Source organism: Chrysemys picta, chromosome 10 (assembly GCF_011386835.1).
Source record: "Chrysemys picta bellii isolate R12L10 chromosome 10, ASM1138683v2, whole genome shotgun sequence".
Classification (NCBI taxonomy): Eukaryota; Metazoa; Chordata; order Testudines; family Emydidae; genus Chrysemys; species Chrysemys picta.
Window position 1 is genome coordinate 6,053,874 of NC_088800.1, and position 13,938 is coordinate 6,067,811.

The 13,938-nt window shown below is 43.1% G+C and overlaps 1 protein-coding gene across 4 annotated transcripts in view; it reads left to right on the plus strand.

Annotated features, from left to right (window-relative positions):
- The window catches only part of MEGF11 (multiple EGF like domains 11), a 358,447-nt gene extending 345,412 nt beyond the window's left edge, over positions 1-13,035 (plus strand). For 2 of the 4 annotated variants that reach the window (XM_042856570.2, XM_042856571.2), the window contains 3 exons: positions 62-118; positions 9,482-9,688; positions 10,139-13,035. In XM_042856570.2, coding sequence (XP_042712504.2) covers positions 62-118; positions 9,482-9,688; positions 10,139-10,299 — 425 coding nt within the window. In that variant the 3' untranslated portion in view covers positions 10,300-13,035. Of the gene's footprint in view, positions 1-61; positions 119-8,334; positions 8,592-9,481; positions 9,689-10,138 lie in introns of those variants that run through there. The other 2 variants (XM_065559191.1, XM_065559190.1) reach the window with 2 other exon arrangements.
- Positions 13,036-13,938: the final 903 nt, after the last annotated feature.

Below are 13,938 nucleotides of genomic sequence, written 5' to 3' on the forward strand. Positions count from 1 at the left end.
CAAAGCACTCCAATTTACATAAATATTCATTTGTTTTCCATTATATATCATTTTTATGCAGGTGCTTGTGGGATGGATAGACGTCAGAACACATACATAATGGAAAAAAACTTCAAAGGTATAGTATTGAATGCCTGCAGTAACCCTAGCAAGGAGGTTGACAGGAGGGGTGTGGTAGAAGAGGTGAGATAGGAATCCTGAACACCTGAAAAATGGTTGCCTATGAAAAGAAAGCAACAGAATGATGAGGTACAAAATACGCCTGCATGGCTCAGCGGGTGGCCCTCCTGACTCTGAGCCAGAGGTGTATGACCCTTAAGTTATGGATGCAAGTCTTCACGAGGTCATAGGCTTAATACCTAGTGCAATACTTGGAGGGGTGCTGCACTGCCATTGTCATTTGGATGAGTTGGTAAACCAAGATGTGTCTAGCTAGGTGGAAGTTAAAGGTCCCTAGCCCAGTTGAAGACCCTAAGCCTGCATTCCTACCAAGGCTTTGGGGAACAATGGCTGAATATGTAACGGCTGCTGTGTATGCCTGCTAAGTCACTAAACATATTGCATGGTAAAGCTCTTTAGGGGACCTTTCAGTGTGCACAACACTATTATAAAAACAAATTGCCTTCTGCCTGTGCACTACCCAAAGAGAATGTACACAACAGGCATTTTAATCAATCACTGCAGCATTAAATAATTGAACAAACACTGAGCTGAGTGCAGCTCGCACCGGTGGAGCACGCAGGACTTGCCTGAACACTGCTCAGACCCGAGCCCAGCTTTCTTTATGTGTCAGAAACCCAGGGGCTGCTTTATTGCTAATTGACTTGGGTTATTCCGGTTTTGAAGGCGAGAACCACACACATAGTGAGCCCTAAGCCCACAAAACCCTTCCTCAGGCAAGACTCCCATTGACTTCCATGAACCTTTGGGCCAGTGAGGACTGCAGGGTTGGTCCAGAAGGTGAAACGAGGAGGACTCAGTATCCCTCTAGAATATGCAGGTTTATGAGGCCAAAATCTCAGCTGGTGTAGACTTCAATGGAGCCACCTCAGTTTGCACCATCTGAGAATTTGGCCCTGTGTATTGATTTGGGGAACTAAATATTTGACAGTCTCCTTCAATAAGATACTTTGCAACCTTACTTGTGCAAGCTGTCCTGACATGAAACCAAATGGGACTGCCTATGTGAGTAAGGGTTGCAGGATCTGGCCCTTTTTGATTAAATTGATGGAAGATGGCCCATGAGTCTGAAACATATATATGGCAATGACCAGCCCTGAGAGGTGTATTACTAGCCCTCAGCCAGGCCTAGAGAATGAAAATATTTTTTGTTCATAAAAATAATATAATATGTAAGAAAAGATTGATTTGTCCCATTGCCTTAAGTGAGAATAGTTAGTACAGCTTCAAGGAAACTCACTATACATGATCTGTCAAAATATTAAGAGGAAAAAATGTTAGTTTTCCATATGTTTTTCCTTATTCCATTGACTGGTATTGCTTCCAGTGACTTGACTGATATCCCTGTTCAGTAAAAGCCCTTTATCTTCCAATGAAAGAAAATCTACTGTACAATAAATTACTCACAGTATCGTCAAAGAAACTATCAGTACAAAAGTAGATTAAAATAAATCACCATTTATTTTTACAAAGTGAAAATAATGATATAAACACACAGTCTGAATTCACACCTGCACACCTCATAATTAAACTGAAGAAGAGTTGTGTGTAAGGTCAAAAGCTTGTCCCTTTCACCAACAGAAGTTGGTCCAATAAAAGTTATTACCTCACCCATCTTGTCTCAATAATTAGGCTTGGCAGAATTCAAATTTTATTGTTTTATAATTTCAACGGATAATATTGATGTTTATTTTTAAGCTTTTTTCTGGTATTGATTTAATTTTTCATAATTATGGGGGATTAGGCAATACAGTGACAGTAGACACTGATATTCAAAAAGTTAAAGCTTTAGAACCCTTAAGGTACAAATTGTCAATATCACAGGTCAGAATATACAAAGTAAATATCCTTCAATCAAACTCTAATAAATTCTCAAGCAGCATTCATCTTATTTGCCTACCTTCCGATTTTCATGATCATTGATGAAAATATTTTTTCATCGGTTTGTGTGTGTGTATGGTGAAATCGACATTTACCGATTAAAAATCAAATCCTTCCAAGCCTAGCCAAAATATATATATAGAGAGAGACATATTTATGACTACATATGTGAAGATAAAGAAGCACAGCCCCAGTGGTCTATGGAAGGTTTTCCCCACTGTTACATATTTCATTACTTATTTAGGATTTTAGCCTTTTTCTTCACATGATCAGTTCACGTTGCTTGTTGCTGTTCAAAATTCACACCTGCAAGTGGTCCAGGCCACTGAGACTTCCGTTACTTCTCTTGGAAGTAAAGGTCTTCATTCGTTGTTCGAGCACTATAAACACACACAGCTGATAGTTAAAGGGGTGTGTCACTGACTGCAATAAGCAATGAGACAGGGCTGGATTTTCAAAGGAATTTAGGTGCCTGCAGATGCAGAGAGGCACCTCGTGGGATTTTCAAAAGGGGCTGTGATGGGATTTCTAAAGAACTGCACTCAATGGGCAGAGCTCAGTAGGTGTGAGCGGAGTTCTGCCCATTGACACCAGCAGGGCAGGTGGGGTTGCGTAAGCGTGTCCGGGTTTATTGTTTGTGTGCAGTCACTCTGTGTAGGTTAGCCTCAGTGCCGTACAGCACATAGGGAGCGGTGTCACACACCTCTACCCGGTCATGAGGTTTTCCCCAGAACACTTTCAGTAATTTGTATACGGTTAATGTGATTCATGCATCAGGTATTCAGAGTAACTGGTTTTCTGCAGCGAACAGGCATTTAAACGACAGAAATGTGTGCATCCTACTGAGACTGCGGTCTGGGGTGCTGGGCCCTTGGGGGTGCAAAAAAAGGGAGGGGAAGAGAGGAAGAACTCCTGGAGTGTAGGCAGTACACTGCTATTGCTCTTAATCCAGCAAGTATCTTGTTTTAATAGAAGGCAGTATATGAAACATCCGATGAGTTCAGTTCTGTGCGGGGGCATGTTCTACTCACAGCACCCAGGCTACTGATCTGTACATAACTCTCCGAACCCATCTTCTGCCCCTGAGAGCAGCAGCGTGTCTGCAGGCTGAGTCACTCAGAAAAGACAGTCCCAGGACAATTGGAGTTGCACAGAGAAAAGCTTTGGCATTTATCCCCCTAACCATGCGTATAAGTCATGGTTGCTTTGGCGAGGGTTCACCTGAGCTCTGTTGGTGGTAGAAATCCAGATCACTCAATGGGGACAGATTGTGCCAGGCTCCCCTACTGCTGCACATACACAGAGAGGAAACATTGATACAAAATGCTGACACCTGATCCTGCAGACCCTACTCACCCAAGTCTCCCAGCAATGGGATGACTAACCTGAGCAGGGCTTGGAGAATCAGGCCATTGACCCTTCTATTTCCCAATAAGGAATGTCGCATTCTTTTTGTTATTTGTGTGACAGCAGCCCCTAGAGGCCCCAGTCTCAGTCAGGGCCCCATGGTGCTGGCAACAGTACAGACACACAGGAAGAGATCCCCCTTGCCCTGAAGAGCTTACTGTTTAAACAGAGGGGCAGAGAGAGGAAGTGGCTTACCCAAGGTCACACACAGCTCAGTGGTAGAGCTGGGAATAGAAGTGTCTGGACTCCCAATGCAGTCCCGCTCCACGAGACCATGCTTGTCTCCTAGCTTAGCTCTGCCTTTGCCCATGTCAATTGTTTCTGGAGAAAACCTGCTTTGCATTTTAAAATGACTTTTCATTCTCGGCAGATGAGTTCAGAGAGTTGCATACAGCTCAGCAGCAGAGAACAGGTGACAGTAGCAACCATAAAAAGGAGGAAGCTAGCACGAGGTGTATGGTGAATACCGCTGCATTCCCCTTCTCCCATCTCATCCCTTTTCTTCTTGTTTTGCTCTGAGTCTGCTTTAAAACAGCTTCCAATGATACATAACTTAGTAAAGTCTGCAATCATCTCAAACTGTGTATTGCATGGGTGTGTATTTTGGGTGTGGGTGGATGGAAATTGTCATGGCTTTTATAAATAATGTTTCTGATATTCATGATTATACATTTTAAGTCTTGTCATTATTATGCCCTAGGATACTCAGGAAGTGTATAGCAAAAGGGCATGAAGGCTGATCTGTGGAAGGGAGTAGCGTATTCTGATGTTAGTAGAAAAAATGAAATCTCATTCTGTGGCATGATCCTCACAGTGTCTGGGGAACTTGGGCTCAGGGGGTTAAACTATGAAGAGCAGACATTCCTTTGATTTCTATTTGTGTCCCATTTAATATATTTATTGAACATAAATGCAAAATATAGACGTGCTGGTTGTGATCCCGTAGTTAAGGTTGAGTTTTGCACTTAACTCAAGGATTCAGCCACTTTGTATAAAAAATACAGCATACCTAGGGTCGGTCAGAATTCTTTTGTCAAAACAGTTTTCCATTGGGTCAACAAAACTGAAATCTTTCATGCAGTCGTATCAATTTTGACAACATTTCATTTAGGAAAAAAACTGAACATTTTTGGAATGAAAAGTTTTGATTTTTTCATTTCTAAATTATTTTAGTTTTGACAGTTACTTTATTGTATAAAGATAAAAATTAAATAAAAGGGTTGAAACATTCCGATGTATCATGAAACATTAAACATTCCAAATGTATCAAAAAGAAACATTCGGATTAATTTGAAATGAACATTTTTTTCAGAATTTCATTTCACAAAAAAAGTTGAAATTTTGGCATTTTGTTCGGAACTTGGGTGATTTTATTTTTTAAATCTTGATTTTTTTGTGTATGATAGGAAATTTATTTTTACCAGCTCTTAGCAACACCCTCTCCCAAAAAGCCCCCCATACTGATGCTTTGAGCACAGAACGAATTTTCCGCGAATTATAAGTAAATTGGTAAATTGGTTTGAGTTAAACTTAATTTAAAAATGGGTCTTGTAACAAAATTTAGCACCTCGTGTTAGACATTTTTTTTCTCCCAAATCATCTTAATAACAAACTAACACGGACTCTTCCAGTCCTCTTAGAGTTTAAACTCACTGTGCTCTAGTGCATATTGTACCTAGCTGATAATGGCTCCCAAATGCACCATGTTTCCAGATACGTGCCGTGCTCTATAAATTACATCCTGTTCAGAGCGAGGGGTCGAGTCTCTTTGTTTAGGCACATAACTCCCATTAATGTCAGCAGGGATCTTCCCTTTGAGATACTGCTTCTCCATGCCCACTGCTAAAGGCATTTGGCCACAGAATGGTGCAAATGAATCTATGTGGTCAGTGTGACACTTCTCAGCTACTTTATGGCATAAATCCATTGATTTCACTAGTTACTTCTGATTTACCCGGCTTTGAGGCCCTGCTTGCACTTTAGTTACGGTTCTCGCAGCAGTTCTTTGTAAACCCTCATTTGGGAGATACAAATATCTGAGCCGGATTGAATCACGTTCACTGTAGGGTGGGAATGGCCTGGGTCAGATCCGATGGGCACGTTTTCAAATAAGAAACAGCACAGATTAGTTCAGCTGTTTACTTGCTCCAGGCAGAACAGAAATAAATGTTTTTAAAAGTTGTAGATGAAATTGTTCTGCTGGAATCTACTTTTCAAGAGTTTAATCCCCAAACCTGTGCAGATCGGGTCTGTGCTGGGCCTTCGGGCGGCTCTAGCCGGTGGACTCTTGGGCAGTTTGAAATCTGCTGGTTATCTTTTCAGCTTGCTTTGACCTTTATGATGTTCTTGTTGGTCCTTAAGGCTACAGGGCCCCTATTGATTACTGCCTTTCGTCTCCTGGGTACACCCATTCATCACCATGAATGGGGCGAGGGAAGTAGGTTTGCTACTTTAATCACTTTACTTGATTAAACAGTTTCTGTTTCCATAGAATTTATAGCCCATTTTTATTAAGGTCTGTCCATCAGTTCCTCGTGAAGGGTAATTTGTCACATGAACAGTCTTTGCTATGAATATTTACTAGCCACTGGAGGATGTCTTTTGCTGACCGCTAGCTGGGGCTTCCTTTTGCTAGAATGGACTAAAAGCAATGTTCCTGATACTGCAGTCCTAGTCAGGGCCTGCCCCTCTAAAGTGCTGAGCGCTCCCTCACTGAGGTGAACCCAATGGGAGCCAGGAGCACTCAGCATCTTACAGGATCAGGCCCCTCAATCCTCACTCAGACAAAATTCCCACTGAAGTCAATGAGAGTTTTGCCCTGGTAAGGGCTGCAGCATTGGGCCCAATGCATACAGGTCCTTTCATTCTAGGGCTTTCCACTTCTTTGCACGATTCCTGTATTCTTTGTGTATCGCCCCTCAGCTTGTTAAGCAGGGATGCACGACAGATCTTTATGAACTCAAATACAGTGTGAAAGGGACAAAACACAAAGTCGCTGGAGCGTGGGAGGCTTTGATCTTTTGGGGCCTGATCCATTGAAGGGAGTGGAAATCTCCTGCTGGTTTCAATGGATGCTGAACCAGGCTCTTAAAGTCAGAGGGCCAAATTCTGTTCCCATTCACACCAGTGTAAATCTGGAGTAACTTTTGTAGTCAGTGGGGTAACCCCACACATTGATGTAACAGAGCAGAATTGATTTGTTTTATATCCTTCCAAACCTGTAGTTTTGTAACGGTAGGAGAGCCTTAATTTGATGGTTGTATGCACTGCATTGGTACCCTGGTTCCTGCAGTGCTCTCATCCGTTACGTACACGCCTTGTGGGTCTGGTCTGTGGAGCTCAGCTCTCCACGTCTCTCCTCGCTGATCTGCTAGCCTGCTCGTTCTCCCAAACTCCCCCGCTGGTCTCGCCCCACTTGACTTCTCACCAAAGGTTTAAGAGCCGAGTGTTACAATGAAAGTCCCTTGTTGCCAAGATTCCAGTGCTTATGCAAAATGCACTCTAGCAGGTTTACTTGGACACTGTGAAGGATTGCAAATAACTGAAAAATCAGCTGCGGTTTTCAAAAGAAGTAATGTGTGTTTTGTGATGCAGGATTCTGGAATTGTTTTTGCCCTGCTGTTAGCTTTCTTGCTACACAGATCGATGCTGTAAATCCTTACTCACACGAGTAATTAATAACCGCCAGTGGGATGGTTGTAAGAATAAGGGTTTGCAGGATCAAAGTTTAGAAATGCACTGTGGGTCTCCTGGTCATTAGCATGAGTTAATTGGCTTCTGCTCAACTCCTCCTGTGAGATTCAGTGTAGCTGGTATAGGGATGCCGTTAATTTTTGATGGGTGGTTTTTGCTCGGTCACAGACCTTCATTGAAATGGGGAGGACAAAATATTTCCCAAGCAGATGCTGCTTAGAGAGGATTCCAGGATTTTGTTGTCAATCTAAGATCTCCTTCTGGAGTTGAAGCCAAGCATCAGAATAGAAATGGGAAAGTACAGACAGCCTGAATGCCCCGCCCTTCCCCCAAATCCCTCTATGTGGAGTTGCCTTTTCCAAAGGGAGGGCACACCTCTGGTCCAAAGAGCTGTGTGGGAGGAGCAGGCAGGCAGGGTGGAGGGGAAGGCACATTGGCTCAGGTGCCCAAAGGTATTTAGGAACTGAACTCGCACTGATTTCAGTGGAAGTTAGGTGCCTAAATACCTTTGAGGATCTGGGCCCCTGTCCTAATGGAATCATGCTGTCAGGAAGGGGTGGGGAGGTGTAGCAGGGCCCTGGGACATCACACACACACACCGCCCCACACACACACACACACCCCGCTGAATCAGCGAGCAAACTTTCCCACAAGGATTGGTACCCAGACTGTGTCTGTGAAGAGAGGAGATTGAGTTTGCTCCTTGCTGACCTCAGCTGAGGGGCTGATCCTGCAAGATACCGGGTGCCCTCATCCCCTTTGGTGGGAGTCAGGAGCTTTCAGCACCTCACAGGATCAGACAACGCTTTTTGGTTCATGTATTATCCCAAACATCATTATCCCACAGGCGGGGGCTGTACTAGACTCTACATACACACGAACTCCTGGTACAGCACCCCAAAGCTTATATGGAGATGATTACACAACAGATTAAAGGGAACATACGATACTGGGTCAGACCAAAGGTCCATCCAGCCCAGTCTCCTGTCTTCTGACAGTGGCCAATGCCAGGTGCTTCAGAGGGAATGAACAGAACGGGTCATCATCAAGTGACAAAGTATCTCATAGTAGTGGAAACAAATAGCAGCAGAGAAATATTTGTAAAGGGGAAGAGATGTCTTTGTTGTCTGTTTATTTCTTAACCTGAATTTCTCTTTTTGTCTCCCATACTAGACAGCGGGGGCAACTGGGAATTCAGATATTTTGCAAGTCCCACCATTGCACCGGGCGTGTTTCATAGATACCAGGATCTGCCTTTGTACTGTAAACCAGCACGAGAAAATGCCTCATCTTTCATTGCATCGCTCTAGTTCTAAATTAATGGCAATGCCCAGCAGCAGGACTGCACACAGCAGCAATGGCACGTTATTGAAAGTCACTGTTAAGACTTATTTATTCTTTCTTCTTTTATTCTTTTTAAATAGCACGACTGGCACTACTGGTGGTAGAAGGCTGAAAGTCTCAGGCCAGTTTCAGGACTGGGTAGTTCTTGGCGGCTTCCTTGTCTCATGCCAACTTTTCTCTCCTCTTATAATTTACAGTCTGATGTCTTTATTTCGTATTGGGGGAAGGGAACGATCAGTGTTTACAGCATCAAAAAACCCCAAGAGACGTAAGATGGGCTTCATCCCCCTGCAGAGCCTGAAGAATTTCTCTGAGAACAGGGGTCTCCCTTACAGAATTTTTATCATCAGAAGGGAACATGAAGAAGAAATCTAATCCTTCCAGTGCTGGATAGCCCCTGAAATTACATCTCACAGAGACCCACAAACCACTTTGAGTGAAGCAGTTCTAGGGCTGCTGGAAAATTAATTTTCAAACATACGGCATTTGCTATTGACTGCAGCTTGGGACGCTAACCCTGTAGCTTGTCTAGCACACCAAGTACCAACAGAAATGACTACTTTCAAAGCTGGCTCAGAGCAAACCTGTGCATGCTTCCCTGGGTCAGGGCATATAAAGAAGGGATGACATTAGCACGTAGGTCCTTGAGGGTTATGGAGGGCTGGGGAAAGTTGCCATCTGAAATTAAATGATGTTGCCAAATAGTGTCATGAAGGGCGGTTAGACCCTTTTACAGGAATGGCCTTGGTACCAAGTGGGGTTTTCCTACTAAATGTTGAGATGGACTGTGGATGAGTTTGGATAAAGGGATGATTTCTAGATGTCATGCTCTGGATGTGCCCAAAGTGTAAGTGTTGGATTTTTGTACTAGATGCCTCAACGATTAAAGTTCTTCCCCCTCTCTGCAGAGGTTCAGTTGTCGCCGTTCACATCTGTCTGGCCTTTCTAAGAAATCTACTCTGTTCTTGTTTTGCAGAGTATATGAAAGAATCTGTGTGTAGTTCAAGCACCTGCTCTCTGAACAGCAGCGAAAACCCATACGCCACCATTAAGGATCCACCCATCTTGACATGTAAACACTCGGAGAGCAGTTATGTGGAAATGAAATCACCCATTCACAGGGATTCGCCCTATTCAGAAATGCCAACCTCATCAACGACTAATAAAAATATATATGAAGTTGGTAAGTGTCCTAGATAACCAAGGAAGCTCAGTAGTTCAGCAGAAGCAAACATTAATTTTAGTAGTATTCTCTTTTGAGTTTTACATTAGGGGCAGTCGTCATTAGGACTTGGCAGAATCAAGAGACAACTGTGCTTTATGGGATAGGGACTATGTTGATTTTTCCTCTCTAGGGTCCCAAGTTTGGGATCAAAGAGGAACACAACCCTTCTGTGAGCTTGCTTGTTTTTAAACTGGTTTGAGTTTCAAATCCCAATGGCAAGATGAAAAAACAAATAGCAGATCGTTTGAAAGCATTCTTTGCAGTGCCCTTGGAACTAAGTCCGGAGTAGCAGAAAGAGCTTGGAAAGGATTTGCCTTTATGCATGTGTTAACGTGAGCATGTAAAACTTGGACGATCAGAACTAGCAGCCTGCTAGCCATTGTAACCCATTTTTCATTGTATCTTCAGAGCCCACTGTCAGTGTGGTCCAAGACGCCCGTGGTCGTAGTGCTAATTACAACCAGAATCCATATGACCTGCCGAGGAACAGCCACATTCCTAGTCATTATGACCTTCTCCCTGTAAGACACAGCCCTACCCATGGGGCATCTTGGGACAAGCAGTCTTAAAGGGATACGCTTCGCTGTCGCAATGTGCGGCGAACATTCTCGCTGACTAAATGAAAGAAACGAAGACAATCCTTTTTGGTTTTGCAATACACTGACGTGACTTGAAATAGTATTACACAAGGAACCTAACCTAACAGAACATTCGTTTGGGCCAACTTGCTGCTGCATGATATGGAAAAAGATGTTTTTATACAGATCACAGAAAAATAAAGAACCATCATCTCCATCTGACTGGAATAATTACTCAAGGAAGCAGTTTGCATAGTCCAGTCAAAGACTCTACAGACTGTGTTCTCTTAATTGTAAACTAAAAACAACCCACCCACCCCCAACTGTAAGTACTTACAGCTACAGATGTACATTTCTACCACCCACATAAAGAGACCTTTACTGTTAGAAACAAGATGTCTAAAAAGATGCTGGAATATATTTTACATACGCATCGTGGAAAAGGATACACTCAAAAAACCCAGGAAAGACTGCTGTTTAATTCAGCTGATATAATTTGTAAACCTTGGTTCATGCTGTCGTCATATCCATTCTATGTACATGTCGATTTTATTCTTGGTAAATTAGTTTTGTAATAAGTTCCTGTTTCTACTGGCTGCCAAGATATTTTAGTAGAGGACTATTACATATACACCGTCTATGGTTATTCTCAATGCCTCCTGTTCACGTTAAGCGATGTAAATCTTCACAAGTCTCTAGTGATCTTTAACCATAGAGCTCATCTAAACCATAGAGCTCTCATGCGCAACATATATAACAATGGCCATACTGGGCCAGACCAATGGTCCATCTAGCCCCGTATCCTGCCAGAGGCAACAGACGGAATTAATAGAACAGGGTAATCATCGAGTGATCCATCCCCAGCATCCGGCGGTCAGATGCTTAGGAATACATTTTTAACAAACTATGGAAGCCTTTGATTGTTGGTGGTGTTTTATTTGGCCTTATACAGCTGCTACTTTATTCGATACAGTGGCCCAGACTGTCGTCTGCTCTAAATTGGCATATAGCTTCAGTGACTTCAATGGAGCTCTGCAGATTCACCGCGGCGGAGAAGCTGTTCCACTGTCAGTGTGTCAAAAATCTAACCCTGTTTCTGTTCTGCACCCAAACCAATGCTTTCTAAGCCATCATGGGCTTTCAAGACCATCTTTACAAGCCACTCCATCGTAGCTAAATTAATTGCATGCCATTTATAATAAACCCTTTAATTTCATCTGCATTACCATGTAGTGCAACTTTATCCACCGCTGAGTCTACCTGAAATGTCATTAAACTGAGCTGTGACCGGATTTCCTTTTTAAACAGCTGTTTGTGGAATAATTACCATGAGGTTTGCCTGTGGTATGGCTTTGGAATAAGCCTCCCAGATTATTTTTTGTAGTCCTTGACATAGAAAATAGAATACTTGCTATTAAGCAGTTTCTTGTAGATCTTGAGCATGAAGTAGTATTGATGCTAAGTATGTAATTTTATTAGGCAAATGTGGGAGTAGCAAATTGATTGCATCTTAAATATAAAAGTCTGTTGCGCTTTTGCTGTTCTGATGGAACTATAAGAGAAAAGCAACTGTGATCAGTTTGTTAATGCACGAATTGATTAGTTAAAAATAATAATGCAGGAAATAGTGGCCTAAGGGCCTGGTAGTAAGATTCAGAGCCTTTCACCTCTAGATCCCCGGTTTGAATCCGGCTCCAGCTGGGAGTCATGTTAGTGGATGATAGGCCTACAGGAAATGAACTGGTCCGGGGGCCAGTCTAGTTCCTAGCAGACATGAGTTTAATGTCATATGGAAAAGCCCATCGCAGTTTGAACCCTTGATGGTACTCGCCCAGAGGCCAGGAGCCGAATGTGCTGTGGAGACTGAACTACCTGCTCAGTGCTGGGATCGAGGCCTAGTGCCAGGGCTGTGCAAAGAAGCTTGCATTAATGCTGACTGAGCCTGTACTCTACTTCTTTGTGCTTCACTGCTGTCAATCCGGTAACGTACTAAGTTCTCTTGGCAAGGGGTGGGGGGAAGCACTGGCAATACAGCATTAAAAAAAAGCTGGAATCTTTCATAGGCAGAGGTGGGCACAAGTTCAGAAACCCTTTAAGCAACTGGCAACTTCTGCAGTTCAGACAGAACTCCAGAGAGCTCTTTCCCCAGAGGGTTAAAAAGAAGCGGATATTCACGTTGCAAGGAATACATAAATATTTACATGAATGCTGCATGTATGCATGGGGGCAAATGATTGATCAGCAATAGTAATTTTGCTTTCCAGAAAAGCCTTCAAGATGTCACTAGACAATTCTTTTGTAGGGCCAGGTAGGAATATATTTTACTTAGCATATAAAAAGACTTACCTCAGAAATATCAATAAAAAGGCAGTTAATTACGTACGGCTATTGTTAGAGACTTACCATACGTCTAACACTAGCGCAAAGCAATGTAAGCTACAAGTCTAAACAACGTCTATGTTGTGTTTCTGTACAGTGGGAGATGGGACTTTGGAGAGCAGCGACACGCTTGACTTTTTCAAAGCTGGATTTCCAAACCAAATGAAACTATGTGCATAGAGGTTAACAGGAGGGGGGGGAAAAAATACATTCTTGTACATTAGCATTAGTTTAGAAAATAGACACTGAAATGGCAATACTTTTTTAAAGCAAGACAGATTTGTAATATATTTGTTCACTGTGCTAAGGTACTTATACCTTGTACAAAATAAATGGCGTTTCTCTCAATGTGCACTTCTCCAACGTACTCATTTGCAGCCTAAACATGCTGGAGGCATGAACATGGTCCGTACCACAGGACTGGTTACCAAAGGGCTTACATTTGGCGACCCAAACAACTCTGACAACGTTCAAGCCAATATCAGGCAAGGAAAGTAGAAAAGTTAATTTCAACAGTTCTGAGAATGAGTGAATCTCAGCCCCAAAATGAAGTAAATCAGAGAATAATTCCTAAGCCAGGGGCTAGTCACATCCTAGCTTTAAAGCAAGCTGTACGTACCAGGTAAGTACCTTTTCATCAGTTGCTCTGGCAACTTTTCCTTGCCCATAAGTTAAACATGCATAAGCAGAATGGAGCATCATAATGGTGCTGTCAAAGACTGACCCAGCTCACATACAGCTGTAAGAGCTATTTCAAACAAGGTGCAACGGTGAGGTCCCTTTAGGCTTTTCATGCAGTAAGCTGAGGCTGCGATCCTGCAACAGACATTCTTGTTAAGGCTAAGATTTTGTCATGGTTATTTTTAGTAAGTCATGGAGAGGTCATGGGCAATGAACAAAAATTCATGGAAGCCGTGACCTGTCTGTGACTTTTGCTGCTGCAGCTCCATGTTTCTCCTGTCACCGTGGTGGCTGGGACTGGGAGCTGTGGTGTTCCCTGCACGTGTTAGGCTGTCCTCTGTTGCTGGAACCCTGAGGCGGCTGTCACCTGTCGCTAAAACCCCGCAGGGGGGCCCCGCTGGCTGCCAGCTCCAGTGCCTCGGCCCCAGGGGCTGAAGCAGAAAATGTCATGGAGGTCTCTGGAAGTCACAGATTCCGTGACTTTCCATGACACAAATGTAGCCTTAATTATTGTACACAGCTGTACCCACAGGGAGCCCCATTGACTTCAGCTGGCTCACTGTAGTCCAG